The 19,746-nt window shown below is 26.7% G+C and overlaps 1 protein-coding gene across 4 annotated transcripts in view; it reads right to left on the bottom strand.

Moving 5' to 3' along the window:
• Positions 1–3,547: 3,547 nt before the first annotated feature.
• CenG1A (Centaurin-gamma-1A) overlaps positions 3,548–19,746 on the bottom strand; it is a 220,023-nt gene continuing 203,824 nt past the window's right edge. For 3 of the 4 annotated variants that reach the window (XM_014434109.2, XM_014434111.2, XM_014434112.3), the window contains 13 exons: positions 17,514–17,648; positions 16,297–16,448; positions 14,005–14,186; positions 13,221–13,431; positions 12,972–13,113; positions 12,768–12,852; positions 9,258–9,391; positions 9,038–9,165; positions 8,206–8,323; positions 6,336–6,453; positions 5,352–5,564; positions 4,656–4,800; positions 3,548–3,832 (listed from right to left, as the gene is read on the bottom strand). In XM_014434109.2, coding sequence (XP_014289595.1) covers positions 3,692–3,832; positions 4,656–4,800; positions 5,352–5,564; positions 6,336–6,453; positions 8,206–8,323; positions 9,038–9,165; positions 9,258–9,391; positions 12,768–12,852; positions 12,972–13,113; positions 13,221–13,431; positions 14,005–14,186; positions 16,297–16,448; positions 17,514–17,648 — 1,904 coding nt within the window. In that variant the 3' untranslated portion in view covers positions 3,548–3,691. The remainder of the gene's footprint in view (positions 3,833–4,655; positions 4,801–5,351; positions 5,565–6,335; positions 6,454–8,205; positions 8,324–9,037; positions 9,166–9,257; positions 9,392–12,767; positions 12,853–12,971; positions 13,114–13,220; positions 13,432–14,004; positions 14,187–16,296; positions 16,449–17,513; positions 17,649–19,746) is intronic. The other variant, XM_014434110.2, reaches the window with a different exon arrangement.

Below are 19,746 nucleotides of genomic sequence, written 5' to 3' on the forward strand. Positions count from 1 at the left end.
CTGCAATTAATTTCCATACTGAAGTCGTCCTACAGACTTTTGTAAATCTAATAGAGTCGGTAACTCCAGTCTCCGATACAATCTATGGAATAGCTTAAACACAAAATAGAATATATATCTTATATCCTCACAAAAAAAAAAAATTGTATACACTTTTAAATATATATATATAACTTTAACATAGTTTTGTTCTATTTTAAATAATAAAACTAATTTGAATACTGATTTATGATATGAAATTTGTCAAACACAAGCAATAAAAAAAGCTGAGACTATAAAAAAATACAAAAATTTATTTCTTCTCCATTTCCAAATTTAAAAGAAAACCAAAAGCATAATTTAGTATTCGGAAAAGTCAATTGAAAGGCAATAGATTAAATTTTATCCTTCTATATTTAATTTTACATCAAAAACTGATATTTGGTATTAACCATCCTCTATCTTCGGCAAAACTGGTGTTTGCATGACTGTATAACAAGACACAATGGCAAGTACTCGTAAGAATATGTTGAGTTGTATATCAAGACTTTTAATTATTGATTTCCAGAGACAAGGTGTTGATCCCCTTCTCCTTTGGATTCCAAAGCTGTAGTGGGCTGGACTCGTCATCTTCCAGGCATGTGTATTATATATTAAGATATTGAAAAATGAAAAATTTATGGTTTGTTTATTATGAAACAAGAATTAATATATATATGTATAAATAGTTGACCGTAAAAATTGATATATAGGAAGATGGTCAGGGAAATAAAATAGGAAAATAAAATAGTTGTAAACTATTTTGTTTCACTTGTGACCGCAACCCTGACCATCTTCCTATATATAAGAATTACCATAATTTATATTGAGTTCATTATGTTCCAAGAAATGATGGGCCTTCCAAAATATTTTACTGTAAAATGTAGACCTAGTACATAAAGTAAGGATAAGTAATATGGTTTAGTTAAAAGACCAACACAGAAAACAAGTTGCACATATTTTTTTTTTTTTATTTTATCGAGCACAATTGTGATACAGTTAAATAATCGGGTAATTTTGTCTATGGGTAGGTTAATTATTACAAGTAAATAGTATAATTCCAATCCATTGTGAGGCTGCGATCTGACACTTATTATAAATAGAACTTCTTTACCTCTTTGGCTAATACAAACTAAAGACAGACATAAACGATGTAAATGTGAAGTACTATTGGTATTTGGTTAAATGACTGAATAATAATTATAATTTAATTTCAAAATATAACAAAGTTTCTATTTATTCCAATCTATTATTAGAAAATAATGAAAAACCTAAAGGATTGGTTTTATTATTTATTTTTTTTTTTTATGAACAAAATTATTTAAATTTTTGTTGTGACATATTTACCACTTGTACATTTGTGTACAATATAACATTATATAATATCTATAAACATCAAACTGAACAATATATATATTTATATCAATATTTACATATATTCTTACTACTAGCACATAAATTTTGCAGCTAAAATTCATTAGAGAGTGCAATCTATTTTTTCTTTTTCAAAACCATGTCCAATTGATACTAATTACTCTAGCTTCTTAAATTCAATCAACGAAAACATACATGCATAACAGTGTTGGGCAAATTAAAAAAATAAATAAATAATGAGTAATACAATTGTATTTTATACATACTAGACCAAGAAAAAAATTTGTTTAAGTTATAATTGGGGGTATCATTTTAAAAAAGTGGAAAGTCCAAAACGTAGTTGTTTAGGAAAACTTTCCATTAGGAAATAACTATTTATTAAAAATAAAAATTGATATGTTTTAATTTAAATTTGGCAGGGTTTTATTTTCCATAAATAATCTTTTAAAAAAAAAGCGTGTTTTTAAAAATATTTTTCAAACTTAAATCTAAATTAATAAAAAAAATAAAATTGTTCAGTCCTTTTTGGAATATCCTAAATTTAATCATTGGATCATCATATATAATTGGAACACATTATTTTATTCAGTAAACAGCGAATTAGTTATGATGAGAATAAATAATCTTAATGTGTTAGTGCAAAATGAACCCCACCATTCCTGTTAGCATATTTGTTTTCTCTTGATGTTTTTGGTAAGAAGTTCAAATGAAAAAATACGCAAGAGTTTAGTTTCTAAAGTAAAAACTCCCAGAAAAATTTTAAATACAGCGAATGACAACTGCATTCAGAAAATATGAATAAAAACAATTCAAAATAATAGGTAACGAATACCTTTTTTATAGTAAAATAATTATTCAAAATATTTATTTTAATAAGGCCCAACACTGAATACACACATACAAATATATATACAAATTTGTAAGAATCATTAAAAAAATTTAAAAAATGGTATACACTAATATGTGAATCACTTGGGTAACTAAACAATTTAACAAACATAAAACATAACAAGATGAAATAAATAACAATACATAAACATTAAACTGTTTATAAATTTATACAAATTGTGCATAAAGGATGCACCAAAAAAAAAAAAAAATGGTGTCTTCCCGCACAAAAAAAAAACTAAAGAATATTTAAATTTTTTAACCGTTTGTACATAAATACACATAAAATAATAACAACATTAACTAAATATACATATGAAATGATAAAATCTTTTATTGGTTAGTTGAAAAACAGTCTTTAAATAGCTCTATGAAATTTAAAGTTATTTTTTATACATATCACTTTTTTTCTTTTACTTTTTTTTTTTTAAACAGCTTAGCTTCTAGCTGCCAATACTGACTACATAATACAGCTGCCAAAATTTAAATTTTTATTAAGTACACCAAATATACCGTCAAAGGCCGTTGAAAAAAATGAAAGATGATGAATCCATCATCCTCATATTTTCAGTCATTAACAACTACCAACGATCATGCTGATTAATTGACATTTTAAATAAAATACTCTTGCTCCGCAAGCGAAAAAGGGTGAAACTGGCCTTGCCTTTAAAAGGAGCAATAATTTAAGCTAACTTTAACCCTGTGACTTGTTTGAACACTGGCTTATACATTGAGCATTATATCTATCTTCATATATTTCATACATAGCTATCCTCTATTTTTTTTATTTATAATTTTTTTTTTTAAATTACAGGAAAAAATCACGTATGTACGGTTAAACATACCTGATTGTGACAGATGAAATTCAATTAAATATAATAATGAGAACTATTATGAAAGGTTCAAGTCTACAGTCCAATATGGACATTGTTACCAAACAAATTGTATTTCACATCCAAAAAAAAACCACAGCAATATTTGATAAAACGTGTTAATAGATGATAATTGAAAATAAAAACTGTATCGCAACCATAATTAATGACAACAATAATTTAGATCATATTTTAGAAAATCATGCATGATTGGAATGCTCTAATTTTAATTTAAATACATTAATTCAAGTAGTAAAAATTATTTTTCAAATACAGCATCTAGCCATAATTGGATAACATTAATTAAAACATATAAAATACTTTTATTCCACACAAACCAATGAACAGGGTGATTTAAAAGCTGATGACAACATGAAAATTATTGAATTCTAATGGCTATTTCAAAAGTATCGTTAAATTCATAAATATATTTATATATATATATTTTTACATTTATTGGTAATTTACAAATCTACAATAATAATACAAATAAATAAAATAATACAGGGATTTGGGAAAACAATTTATACAAGGGAGGACTAGATGATAGTTGTAGTTGTGATGGATACCAGCAGGTCAACGAGGCTTGAAGCACCTTCCCCATGAATGCGGGCAGCGTTTCTAGCCAGCGATAAGCAAGTATGGCCTTCACTATCTAACCTTTCAGGGTCAGCATTGTGCTGTAACAGAATAAGTATATACATACACATAGAATACATATATTTAAAAAAAAAATATAGGTAAAAATAAACTTAAAAAAATCAGTTGTATTCCTGATCATAGTAAACCAAAAGTCAATTTATTATCTTAATTTTAATTTTTAATATCAGGTCGCTATGAATAGAATGAATAAATAGAAACTATAAAGCTAAATACAACTATGCTGATAAAATCTAGTAAGGAACTAGGTCTCAAAATAAATCCAGATAAAACAAAATACACTGTTAGCAGTAAAGATGGGAGCAATTTAGGTGATATAGATGGAAATACACTTGAACAGGTAAAGATGTATTACGAATTTATGTTCTACGGTAACTAGAAAACCGTAATTGAGAATGAAATAAAAACAAGGTTAAAAGCAGGAAATGCTTTTTATTTATCAATTTTGAAATTGCTTAGCTTGCGCCTTCTGTTCCCGAAACTTGAAAGTTCGATTTTACAAAATTATTATTGTTTCTATTTTTCTTTACAAATGCGAGATATGGCCTCTTGCACTAAGGAAAGAACAGCACCTTAAGGTTTATGAAAATAAAGTATTATGTAAAATATTCAGATCAAAAAAGGACGAGTTAACTGGGGAATTCTGTCTACACAACACAGCATTGAAGGAACTGTACCCGGTAAATACAAACTGTACCCTCTTCTATTGTTTCTTTCACAGTGAGGTACTGGTATTATATTTTTATTTGATATTAACATCGCAGGCTTGATTTTCTCTCATGGAGCCTGTGATTTTTTTTAAACATTAAATTAGTTACTAATTAAATAAAAAAAATTAATTACCCAAAGGAGTATTTGAGCGACTGGTAAATTTCCAGTAGCACAAGCTATATGGAGGGCTGTTCTTCTATCTTTGGAGGAAACAGTTGCATTTATAATATCAGTACCTCCATGGATCAAAGCCTCAAGCACTCCTTTTATGTCTTTCCTAAAACATCACAAATAAAATTAGTTATAAATAAAATTAGATAAAACTATATTGTTTTGAATGCATCATGTTTCCATATATCATAGAAAGTAAATCATTTTTCATTATTGAAGATAAAAGAAAATCAAGGTAGGAACATTAAAAAAAATAAACAAGTATGTTAATGCCTAAATTCAAGGCCAACCAAAAGGCTGTCTTTAAGTCCAAATTATCAATTTTATAAAAATTGATGAAAATGTGGACACACTCAATCTTTTTTAAAGTATCTCATAATGCTTTTGAGATTTAACAAGCAAAACCTACAATTGTTTGGCCCTCAATTCAGCACTGGACTCAGTACAGATTAACTATTGATGTTTGGTGAACCATAATAGAAGCTATCATTTTAATAATGTCAGTGGATTCAAAATATTGAATATAAGGAAAATTAAACTCTTACCTTAAAATAGAAATATAGAAACTCTTACCTTAAAATCTATTAAAATGGACTTAATACAGCCTAGCTCTAAGGTATCGACAAGATAAAAGAATTGATAAAAATAAAAAGTCACCTTGAAACAGACTCAATGAGGTGGTGAGGTAGGTGAAGACCATGATCCAGGACAGCTAGGAATTCCTTGGCCATATACTTAGAGAACGCCCACTTCTCCTTCTCGTCTCTCGGGGATCCCGGCCCTGGTTTCCTCCTTCCCTTGGTATCACATTCCCAGATGGAATTGGCGAGCCGATTACCCACCGAAAGCATCACGCTCAAGTGTCCAGCTCTGAAAAAAATATTTTATATTTAAACAAAAATTCAGTCATCCATTAAGATCATATAAAGGTAGGACCAGATGGTAGAAAAATGTACGAAATGTTTGCAATAATTATAATTATAAAAAGAAGAGAAAAGTAATGAGGATTTTTCTTTACAGAAATAAAATAAATAAATAAAAAAAAAATCTGAGCAGAAACAGAAAACAATGCAATGTTAATACTGTTTCTTTACACAATATCTTTTTTAAGTTTGATAAAAAATTGTAACCTGGTGATAAAAGCGAGACTTTTGAAAACCTCACTGATAAGGAGAGACAGAGAACTGACGTCAGCAACCATTATTGTTGATGGCGTCCTTTTAAAGATACTTGCAGTTTCTTCTTTTAGATAATGCTGGGACACATAAGGAAAATTGAAATTCCAAAACCTCATTTTTGGACAAGTATCACTTTTCTAGGTTTTTATGCTATTATACATACTATCAGAGATATAATATATATTATTAAAAAAATAATATATAATATTATTAAAAGCATATTCAATCATTGATTTTTTTATTGTAAACGAAAACAACAATGATTTTTCATACCATGCTATGCTCAGACTATGCTTGATAAAAATATTCTACTAATTATTATTAAAAACAAAATCAAGAGCACCATTTTTCTTTTTTTTTTTTCACTCAACTATATAAACTTAAAAAACACATTTATTGGTTATATTAGGTATTTTTTCAAAACACAATTATTTTATTATATATTTGTGAAAATTTTACTTACGGCCATTCATCCAATGTTAGAGATCGGACTTTGGAAATATGAGACCCGAGATTCCGATGAATACCAGAGCACTCAATGCACAGCAAAATCCCAAGATTGAGACTGGCCCAGTCAGGATCTAAAAAAAAAAAATTGAAATGAGATATAAGAACCTATTTTTTGAATAAACATTAATTATTTTGATAATAATAATACTATTTAACTTAGTGTTATTAATAGATATTGAAGACAACTCTCTGAAGAAATTGAATAAAAATATGACAGTAATACTATCTGATTTGTCAAACATTAAATCATTGTTGTAGTTCACGGATGACTGCTGTATTACAGAATCAAGCAAATGACCGATTTTAAAAGATTAATTTGGATTGCATGATGGAAAAGAAAAACCTTTTGAGAAATATGAACCTAGAAGGAAACAACTTTAATTTTGTTGTTATATACGTACTGTGGTCATCAGGGTCGCATATCTTAAGTGCTTTGAGGTGAGTAGAATTTAGAAAACCAATAAAATTTCTAATTTTTCAATTAAGATCTAAAAAGGAATAACATAGAAATATGCAGTTATTAGCCAAAATTTTTATGCAAATCCATATTTTGTTTGCATTAATTTTAAAGATAGCTGATCAAATATTTTTATGAATTAGAGTCCTCAGGCTGAATTAGCAAAACTTTATTTTGCTTATTTGATGATTTCAACATATTTAAAATTAAAAAAAAAAAAAAAAAAAACAATCAATAAAAATACTACATTGAACATGATATTCCAGATTAAAATTGAATATACATTTTTAAATAAAAAAAAATCAGAGAAATAATACCACCTTCAATAATTGAATTCTTATAATAATATGGATTTTGGCTTGTTGTTTACTTTCTTTAGAAGAGGTAAAATTTATTTTTATTTTAAACTCCACTAGCAAGTGCATCTTTTTTTTAAAAAGTTTAAATGCTATATGGAGAAATTAGATTGAAAACTTAATTTTGAATTAGCTGGAGATAAAATCCAGAGGATAGGCATGTTGTATGAAAATGCTAAGAAATAACCTCTCTTCCATTCACACTAATCTTAGTATTTTGTAATCTAACGAAAAGAATTTCATAAAACAAGATTTTTATTAGATGAAAATTTCAGGTTATTAAATCATTTTAAAGGCAGTGTAACTTGTAAACCAGAGCGAGTAGGAGGAACTTTAAAAAATATGGAGAAGCCTTTCATGAAAAATTCATGACATTATTAAAATAATTATAAAAATTGGGAATTCAATTGTTTTCAGCAACATTGACTGCATCCCAGTAATTTTAAGTTCATACAAATCATATATCTTAAATGGAAGATTAGGTTACATATAAACAAATTTAGAAATGCATTTAGTAATTAACTGGAATAGAAGATATTGACTGATTCATTCACGCTTTATTGTTTTTATTAATGTAGATTAGTATTTAAATATAATCATTGCTAATGTTCGTTTATTACTAATTGTACATTTCCATTATAGTCACATTTTAGTTTTAAAAATTATCTTTGTATCCATTAACATTTTTTTTTTAAATTAATTCCTAGCCATTTTTGGCTTATCGGATACGGCAGCAATGGGGTAATGTGCTGGACTTGCATATGTCACTGCTGCCAATAATCAACAATTTATTTAAAATTTATTCATTAACATTTATCTTTTAAATGCATTTACGTTCTTATTTGTAAAGATAAATTTTTCACCACATCTTTTATGTTTTTTTTACTGAACACTTGGATGCAATTTTTTTTATTACATATTGTAAAAAGCCATGTAATATAATGCATAAAAATCCAAGCCTTGAACATGATTAACAAGATCAAATATAAATATAAGATATTAATACTAACTAGGATCATCACAGTCAGCACAGACTCCATTACCAGGAACCCTATTACGGATGGATTGAATAGAGGCTGCCTCTACTGTAGAATTTAAGCGTAATTTCCCCTTACTGCTTTCAACGCTCTGTAATCAAGTACAAGATTTAAAATTAGTAAATAAATGAAAATGAAAAAAAAAATATTAAAAGAAATATGAAATTAAATTTAACTGAACAAAATGTAAACAGATTTTCAGTAAACCTATAGGTTTATTTGCATTGTAGTGCATAAAAAAAAAAATATATTCTCAATGAGGTACATTTCAATATGATACCATAAGTAAAAATAAACACACAAATTCTTCTAATATAGCTGGTATATAGAAAAAAAAAAAAAATTATCATAAAAGCAGTAGCTAGAAAAATTCATGATCACTAGAAATATTATTTTGGAGATATATTATTTTATGTCTAATACTTTTTCTTATTTATTTAAATATAATGTACTACTACTACTGATCAGAACGTGAATGAGGTTTTAAAATTTAAAACTTCTCCCATGCTATCGTATAAGTGTGGTTAAAATTAGTACTTTATTATGAAGGGCTGAATCCAAGGCATATGTGTTCTCTTTTACCATTAAAAATAAATTATTTTTAATAGTTAATCTCAGTAATGTTAATTTATGGATTGGGTGTTTTGTAATTTGTACATTAAAACAACTTTCTATTCTTGGGGTATAGAAGTTCAAATTTTATCTTGTAAAGACTATTTATGCATAAAACAATTCAAATAAACGTACTGAACACTTTTAAAGATTAAAAATACAAGATAATTGTATTATAATAATATTAATTTACCTGAAGCGTTTGAAGAATTTGATTTTCTATTGCTGTAACCCATTCATCCCTCTCTTCACTACTACCAGCCTCGAAGTGCCACTGCTTGTTATCCAGTGAAACTATTAGGAACTCATAACCATCTGTATCTGAGAACAGTGAGGAATCAAACAGTAATTTATTGAGATGAAATCATAAGTATTTTAAATAATAATTACAGATCTATTAAATAAAGACTTACCATCATAATCATGATTTTTCACGCTACTACTTTTAATTCTCCTATGTCTCTTTTTAACATTAGGTGTCTCAACCTTCAAATCTGTTCCATTAGCAACAAGCGGATTCGTAGGAATTATTAGAGAGTCGTCATTACTGAAAAAAACAAATAAACAACTTACAATACGGCAAAATTTTATTATAAAGTATGTTTATATAAATACTAAAAGAACATGGGTCAAATTTGGAGACTTTAAACTGATTTATTATGTTACTTCTAAATGGAATATTAATGAATGTCCCAATATGTGTAATATGTCTTAAGTTTATTCAAATAAGTAATATCAATTTGTAGTTTTGAAACGTTTATGTTCAGCTGAAACAACCTTAATAAACATTTAAATTTGGGTTAAAAGTTCATTTACCCATTTAAAATCGTATATACATTTAAATAAATGTTACAAATAAGATTTCAGTTGGTGCTGGAAATTTCGTTTTTTTGTTTCTTACATACATTTCCCTTTAACACCTGAATTAATAAAAAGGACAAATAATTTTGTTCTAATAAAAATTTTAATTTATATAATAATATTTTTAAAACACCATGAAAGCCTAACTCTCATAATTTATGTAAATAGACTGTACTTTTTCCTAATAAAACTAATTCAATTAGGTGAATGAGAATTAAATTAATATTTTCTTTGAGATTCCAGGAAGACCATTTAATACAATGGAACACACTCATAGATTGGTGGCATTATTTTATCCTGATCAAAGTCAAATAACTATCACCTAAATAAAACTGAACAGTTTGTTTTTACTTCATAATTTATATGATTTTTTTCTCCCCAATTCTACTATGACATCATGGATTTTCAGCTATTAACATACTCCATTTTTCAATATTGTATCTATTTCAAAAGTCAATATTTTTTTATTTTACATTTTAAATTTTACTTCTACAGTTTATTAACATAATAAGTAATGAAACAATATATAAATAGTTGAATACAAACATAAATGTGGTTGAAAAATTATAAAATAATCTAACATGACTATAAAACAAAACAAAATAACTCCTGCATACTGCTACTTTCCTATTACAATATTAAATTTTTGGATCAAGTAAAGCTAAATTGTGCTGGCCTCTCGTGGCGCTAATTAGAACTACTTGGCATTAAACACATTTTCTTATTTCCCACTTTCTTGATTTGTGCTGCTATCTGTTTACAGTTCTTAAAATCAAATTGTAATATACCTTATTAATTTCCTTTTTTTAAATATTTATTTAAATTACTATGTATTCTGTTCTTTTGCAATCTTACATTTCAGATATTATGTATCAGTTTCTTTAATTACTAATTGTAAATTAGGTAGGTAAATCAAAGATTAGTCTGTAATATGGAAGAATTAGTATTTTATATTGACTAACATGGTTAAAATGAAGAAAAATATTTTCTATCATAATAAATAAAATAAACTTTCTTTTTATCTTTTAAGTTAAATTGATCAATTCTCATCATAAAAATGATTGAATGAACACAAATAGAGTAGAATCGAGGTCCTAAAACTGAGGTTTTTTAGTTCACAGGTTCTTTGTTTATTATTAATTTTTTTCTATTTATATTTTTACATACATTAGAAAAAGAATTTTTCTGAAGATGAGGATGTTATCCCAAAACGTCAAATTTGCAATGTTTATTTAATAAATAAAAAAATAAAAAGTAAGTCAAGTTGTCTCAAAAAAACATATTAAAAAAAAAAAGCTACCAATAAAATTTAAAAAACAAAACAAACTAATTTATAATATTTTAACATATCCTTGTTTTTCATGAATGGTGGCATCTGAAAAAAAATTTTTTTATTTAGTATTTGAGGTATTTTATAAATTGTACCGTAGACTGTAGTTAATTTGTAACAACTCTTACAGTTTTAAGAAAGTCAGTACAACATTATCAGAAAAGAAAGTAACTGCAGTCTATGGTACTATCTTCAGAACACGTCCAATTCCAAAGAAAAAGAAAAAATGTTTTTGTAAGATGTCACTATTCAAGAAAAGCAGTGATATGTAGAAATAATAATAAAATTGAAATTGAGTATAATCCTTTTATGTAGGTAAATTTTACTATTCTCCAACTATTAAATATAATTCAGAATTAGTAATATTAAAATAATAATGATGATAAAGGAGATATTTCAATGATAGGCATGCAGGAGGGAATTTCATGGCAAGCATTATTAATATTCAAAATATTGTATATAATCATACATAAATTATTCAATAAGCAGTAAAAATATTATTAATTTCAGACTTAGTAAACGTATAAAATGAAAAATAGGATTAATACCAAAGCCTTAAGAAAATAAAATTACAAAAAAAAGAAAAAAAGAAAAACAGGGTCTTGTTCTGTATTAACTAATTCTGCTTTTATCACAGATTTAATGTCAAAATGCTACAACACAAAATGAAATTTATATAAATAATGGGTGAAAATGAAAGGGATCAACAATATAAAAATAATTAATCCAAAGAACCATTTTTAGTTTTTATAAAGTATTTAGATGAACTGGACTGAAAGTTAAATAAAAGATGTATTTACTATGTTTGTATATACTTTAGGAACAACTGTGATCTACCTATTTCAGTCCATTTAATATTAACTACCAAATTCTCTTTCACATCTTTCTTATTCACAGAATATGATTCAATAACAAATAAATACATAATATTCCAAATCATGGAATGCTGAGTCTTTCAAAGTTATAATTTTATTTTTAAACTTAAATATTCATTAGATACGTAACTAATAAAGATTTTAAACAAAATCATAATAACAAAAAATTCCCATATTAAACCAAAGACGAGTTTTTTTTTGGGTTTAATGAAGACTCTTGTGCGATCTGATTTTGGCATGAAGGGTAATCAATCTGCATTTATAGAACTTGAAGTAAGTTTTCTTGGCATTTATATACCTCAAGCAATAAATGAAAAAAACTGTGACTAACATACTAGCTAAAAATGACATGAAATTTAGAAAAAAAATTGATTGTCTATATGCGTCAATAACTTCCTATATCAATCACAAAACCTACAATATGTTATTAAAAACTTTTAATGGAATTATTCAATTATAAAATATAAAATAAAATTATTATTTATTGAAAAGCACTGATATTAGAAAAAAAATGACATTTAGATTTTTTTATAAATCTTTAAATGTCCATGAGGGTATTAAATCAGGTTAACTATTACTTACAGACTTCTACTAGTCCATTTTTTGAACCTAGAAACAATAAATTTTTTGAAAATCAATCGACTTCTTAAAGTTGTGAATTAAAAAAAAATAATGTGGAGCAGAGGTTGTCCAAAACCAGATTAATACTTTAAAATACACTTGTAAAACTGTTTATTCCTAAAAGATGTCAAAAATTAACCAAAAAAGAGAATCCTTTATAAACTTTAATCTTTCTATTTATCTAATTTGTAAAAGTATATTTATACTATAATATAATTTTAAAATAGCAGTCATACTTTGGTATGCGACCAGGTTCTTTCAGGATCTCGTAAGCAGTAAGAAGCACTTTGTCAGAAGACCTCTTTTCTTTATGATGAAAATCTAAAAAAAAAAAAAATAATAATAATAAAAGACCACGTTATTTCTGATTTCATCATAAATAAATAAATAATAAATAAATAAATAAAATAAAAAAAAAAAAAAAAAATCAGGTCACTAACACTTACTGGTGATGACCGAAAGAGCGTCATGGCCACCATTTGCTTGGCTGATAGTTCTGGAACCACGAGGCTTCTGACCAGGTACTTTCACAGTCACATATTGTAATGGAATTTCTTTGCCATGGACATCTTCCATGTAGTCCTGTTGATTTAAAAATGAAATGATAAATTTTATAAATGGTAGGATGATAATACGACAGTTTTATTTATTTTAATAATTTATTATTATTATTAAGAAGTAAAATTTACATGTAGGCTTGGGTGGTAAGTGAGCCTTCCGTCATCACATAACGTGACATATTTTTTCTTCCATTCTTTGTTGAGAGTTTTGCTACTCCTCTTGTACAGCACTCCCTGTTTCACAGGAATCGCCCTCCCACTGCCTACCTCGCCACCATTCCGAGACTTATCTTCACTCTTTTTTGAAGGAGTGAACAGGTTCGATCTTCGACGATTTTTTCTAAACACACCAAAATCAGCATCAACAATAAAGCACAACAAATATCTGAAGTGGATAAATTGATGAAATTATGTAAACAAATATGTTAGAAAATTCAGAAAATGTTCTAAAACAAAAGAAAATAATAGACTTTTTAGATGTTGTTCTAATTTCTGCAAATACATTTCTTTGAAAATACAACACCTCAAATATACCATTACCAAGGTTCTACAGTACTTGGAAGTATTAAAAAAGTAAAGAGGTGTAGATAGTTGACCGTAGATTAATACTTGGAGAAGTTTGTCGGGGGGTGCAGTCAGCGTCGTCATAAAATAAATAAATATGGTTTTGTTTATTTATGTTGTTCTTTGCTGACTGCACCCCCTGACAAACTTCTCCAAGTAAAAAAGTAAATACTTCCAATGTTTGAAGTCTAATGGAAATAAAGTATTATAATAAAGAAAATTTAATTTTCAATATATTTTCCTTTTTTCATAATACAATCTTTTATTATATCTTTTTAATGAAATGTAAATTATATATAATATTGAATGTATTTTATACAGCTATTATAAATCATAAAAAATAGCCTACCTTGTTGCAGTAGGCGTAGAAGAAGGAGTGGGAAGATCCTTTGCTGGAACAGGGGGGTTAAGCGTGAGGTTGTCTAAGGTTGGTATCTTAGGCACGTTATTGTTCTCCGTAAGGCTCTCCTTGTGGAGGGCATGGGAGCTACTTGACAGCACTGGCCCGAGCTGCCTCGTCAAACCTCCTTCCTGTGATGAGTAAATAAATAAACTTTTAGAATGAGTTTTTAACAATTTGATTACTTGGACCAATGAAAAACACACATTTTTTTCAAGAGCATTTTAAATATTCAACAATCGACAATAGAGTGGTACTAAGTTATTTGTAGATTATGGTATTTATAAGTTTATAAATCACCAAAAATCATATTTTAAAAAAAAATAATTGATATTATTAATTTTTAATTTTTTGGAATAGAACAATAACAACATCCAGGACACATATGAAGCATATTTTAATGAAACTTAATATTTCTTTATATCTTTGTTACCATGATGAAGTAATTCCTACACATTCTCAAGAATGTTAATGTCTGTAGAGTCATTTTTTTAAATAATTAAAACAGTAAAGAATTACCAAGAAATGAGTCTTTTGCATAGAAAAATAAAAAAAGTGTTTTTTTATTAATTTGTTTTATTTTGTGACCTAAATTATAAAAACAAATTTTTAAAATTTATTAAAATGTATATATATAAACCTTTAGGGAAGAAATAATTGATGAAGTAACACTGTTTGTCATAGAATTTGAAAATTATTATTATGCTGATGAGGATGGTACAGTATCATTAGATTTTTAAAATTTGTTACCAATACATATGCCCACCACAATCGGTGGAGAAAGAAGGAAAAGTAATCTGGTATAAGCACGTTTGAAGTTTCACCAATTATTGCTATAGATTTTGAAAGAATTACTTTTGTTTTATTATTATAATTTAGTAATATTTAGTTTATACATAAATTAAATATAATTAATTTTGTTAAATCCCAAACTTTTGAATAACTTAAATTACTTGAAGTTTTGGCAAATATCAAAATACTAAAAACGAGACTAAATGTCCTACCTTTAATATTTTAAGAAAAGCATTCATTTCTCAATATTTAATTAAAAACACACCAGAAATCTCCAGTGCTTGTAACAATCTTTTTTGTTTTTTTCTAGTAAATAAATTATATTAAAACTGATTATTCATATAAACTATGAATAATAAAATTTATATAAAGGTGAAATGTAATCAAATCAATCAGATGTTTATCTTTAAAAATAAAAATAATGAAAAAGTGATGCCTCTAAGAGTGGTATATGAGCAGAATAACTTCTATTTAAAAAAAAAATCAAAGACGGATTATTAATAGAAGCTATAGTAATTAATAGAAGCTCTACATTTTTAATGACTGATTGGATAAGTATTAGACTACCGTTTTGAAAAGACTGTTCCTCCGAATTAGCCTTGCAGCGATGGCCACAGTGACCCCAAAATCCATCCTAGTTTATATCACAACATGAAACATCTTCACAGGCCCTTCACAGCACCCTACAGCACTGACCCCCCTTCTTGACAACAAAGGGGTGACTGGAAGAGCTTGAATCACCCTCAGGGCAACTTGTGGGGGAACATCATGGATCAGTTAAATTTTTTTTTTATAAGAATCTGCACCTACTAGTGAAATCCCATTAAGAAATTCATAAATAAATAGTTCAGCTTTAAAATTTTAATTTCCAACTAGTTTTTTATTCAAATTTTAAAATACGATCAATTTCTCAAAGCATTAGTGCAATTGAAACAAGACAGTTATTTAATCTCATAATTTGTGAATATGATAACAAATTAATTTATTCACAGTATTATATGCTACTAAATATTTAAATATATAAAGCAAAATTGTTTTTCCTAAATAGTATAAGCAAAAAACTATTTATAAAATTATCTGGCATTTCTGTAGCCTTAAACATAAATATAAATGGTTAAAACAATCAATCTTAATTATGTGTTGATTAAAAAGAATTTAACTGCCTTGAGAATACCAAGATGGTTAATAACATAAGACTAAGCTGTATAATATGACATATTATTTTCATAAACTAGCTCAAATGGGGTAAGAAAAGGTGAGTTACCAGTAGGTAACCAACCTATTCCAACCAAAGAGAGAATGTACTATATTTATTTAATACATATTTAGAGTCCAATATAACTTCAAGATTATTTCGACTACAAACACATTGAACAATAATTAATTAAAGCAGCATTGAAAATAAAATAAAAATTATCTTGGGAAATTAGTGAACCTAATTTAAAATACCTTATGAACGGGTGAATGATGGTGAGTCGGAGATGCAGGAAGAAGAATCGTAGGAGGAGGAGGCATACCGGTGATCGGGGTGCTTGGCCTGGAATTAGTAGCGAGGCAGGTAGCTGACTGGGACAGCCTCTGCTGGACTATTTTCTGGCAAGCTGAAAAAAAAAATGTATTGCATTAAAATAAAGAATCGATTTATGTAGTTTATGAAATAAAAAAGTCAGAATCTATTAGTTAACTAATCAACTATCAAAGTAAGTTATGTTTGTTTTTCTTCACAAAAATAGATAGTTTTGATTCTCGGCACAGAATAAATTAATTTTTGATTGTTTGAGGTTTTTAAAAAATGTGAATCACAAAATATAAAACCTTAGCATCTTTTTTAATTTTTCTGAACCTTAACTTGTACGAAGATGGACCTGGTGGTGGTCAAAAAGATACACAAAATAGCAGAAAAACTATTTGTTAGCAGGTTAACAATAAATAGTGTTTCTGCTATTGTGTTTACCTTTTTCTTCTTCACCCACTCATCTCTTCAATTGTAAAATGTAAGAATAAATTACAGATACATTGCATAAAAAAATTATATTTATCAGGAGAGTAACTTAAATATGAAATAAGAGTGTAGATAGCACAAGGTATATTCCACAAATAACTAATTTTAGGGTAGTATATATAATAAACTCCAGAAAAGTTGAAATTATCAATATTACTAATGCACTAGGCTTACATATATATTAAAACATGAAGGCAATAGCTGATAACATTTAAGTCAATCATATTTGTAAAATGATTTATTTATTTATTTTCTTTTAGAATTTATCTGAATATGAGAAATCCGGAGAACTTGAAATAAATATTGTTGAAATACTAGCCACTAATTCAAGTATTGAAATTAAGAGCCAAAATAGTATTTTTATAGACATTTATTAATTTAGATACATAAATGTCAGTAATCATTTAAAAAAAATAATTATAGAACTTGAAGAAGTGAGCCCAGCCACAATGCTGAAAAAGAGCTGGATGTAGGATATCCTTTAGTAATAGAGTAATCCAATAAATAACAGAAACATTATTAAGTAATGGCTCCCGTTATCATATCTGATAATTCATGATTGTTATTTATATATAATTAACCTAGCACCTTTGGAATTAACTTTTTTTATTCTTCATATATGCTAGTTATTTATAATAAATACTATGACTATCAATGCTCATACCATCCTGAAAGACACGTTCTACGTTTAGGCCATAAGTTGCACAGGTTTCATAATAGGAGCACCTCTTGAGATCATTGGCCAACTTTCTGGCTCTTGCGTCATCAATCACCCTAGGGTTGCTCTCGCTGATAGCATCTGAAATAGACATAATATCATTACTAAATTTGTAAATCAAAACATAAAGTACAAATTAACTATATTTTAAACAATATGACATAATTAGAAATATAATAAAAGTTAAACCATAATGGCTATATTTTTTACAATTTTTAATCTCAAAACTAGAACTATATAAATCTTAAGATCAAAGTAGCAGAATATTAAAAAATAAACTAAAATTAAGAAAAAACATGAAATCTAAAAAAAAAATTATTATTATCATATCCTATTGATAATAATATTGATGCACGCTATTCATTCACGCTAAATATTCATTAATATTTACAAATTAAATAATGTATGGATAAGTCAAGCTGTAAAATTGATTAAGAAATGGGTCAAAGAAGACTTAAATATAATCTGAAAAGAATCCCAACAACAAAGTAACTTAAGCCTGTAATAAAGTATCCCCAACGAACCTGATGACATGAATTACATAACTTAGAAAACAGGTCTGCAAAAATAAGGAATGCACACACAGGAATAGTTGAATATATGAAAGGTTTCAGCAGAAAATTCAATTTACTATACTTAGGGATATGAGATTTGCATATAATCTAGAGGAACGAAATATATGTATTTTTTTTAGAAGATGCATATCACACCATGCTGGATTCAAATAGACTGTATTTAGAATAATATAAAGGAATTTTGATTTCTCTCCTTCATTTTATGAGTCACTAATGATTTTTTAAGAAAAAAAAAAGAAGAGAATCATTGTTGATAATTATCTCTAATTATATAGTATATACATATTCTTTTAATTTAAAAATCTTTCGATAAACCAATTTAATAACTTTTTAAGTAGTAAAAAAACATCTGTATATTTGCCAAAATATATTTTATAACAATATTTCAGCTTATAATAAAATCTAAATTTTTTTTTCTTTAGTAATTATTTTTATGATCCTTAGAATATTTGATTATTAGAATATATATTGTACTATGAGTTTAATCTTATTTTCTGCTGATCAGCTGTTTTAATATAACCTTTCTCAGATACTGTTATCCTACCTCCCATTTCTTTTAGTTGAAATGTCTTTGATTTAGATATTTGTCTTTTTTTACTGTTGATGTGAGATCCGTTTTTTTTTGTCCTAATGATGTATAAATTTTAAAAACATTTTCTGGTTGATTATATATCAGTGTTATGGAGACTCAAGTCTTTGGGTTCAGTATATTCTAAATATGTAAACCAAAGATTTAAAAATTGAAAAGTTTCTATTTACAGTTATATTCTAATAACAAAATTAGAATAATACTATTCTTATGATTTGCATTAGTAGAATTCATTAGTTGGAAAATTATTCAAAACAATTTAGGAAAAATCTAAATAAAAAAATATGAGGATGTACATATATAAGTTTTATTTTTTTAATAAATGCAGATACAAACAGAAATCTTGTTAATTTGTTAGCCGTCACAGCTTTAGAATCAGGGGTACGTTGACCTACGAACATTTTTGTTTCAATGAAGCCTTTCAAATCCTAACAATGGATAAAGAGATTGAATAGTAGGCTGAATTGGACGAGGGCAGCACCAGTGCTGTTGGCTTGATAATTTTTAATAGGATTTTCACAGTTCGGAAATTTTCGGATTAACAAAAAAAAAAAAATTAAAATAGAAAAGAAAAGTTATGAGATAAAAGCTACCAATATTAGTTTAAGGTGTTTTAGGATTGAAATATGGTGCGGTCTTTTTGGAATTTTTTTTTCTCTAAAAATTATAAAATAAGTTGTAATATAAAATTATTATCTATGACAAGTTTGTGTGTATATACATATATATAAATAAATTCATTAGTTGATTTTAGGTGAAGTCAGGTATGTGAATTAAGTTAAGATGGGCTGGTAATACTTCTACGTAATAAATAAATATATATATTTATTATTATTATTATTACATATACCTTTAAGCCTCAACTCAAAATATTTTAAGAATCAGAATTAACATCGAAAAAGATATGAATCTATATTTTGCATTTTTTTTTTAAATAAAAATTAATTTTACATATTGAAGTAAAAATAATAAATTTAATATATAAGGCGAAATGTCATCCATTATTTGTAATAAA

Source organism: Halyomorpha halys, unplaced genomic scaffold (assembly GCF_000696795.3).
Source record: "Halyomorpha halys isolate HHAL.00 unplaced genomic scaffold, Hhal_1.1 Scaffold1306.1, whole genome shotgun sequence".
NCBI classification, from domain to species: Eukaryota; Metazoa; Arthropoda; class Insecta; order Hemiptera; family Pentatomidae; genus Halyomorpha; species Halyomorpha halys.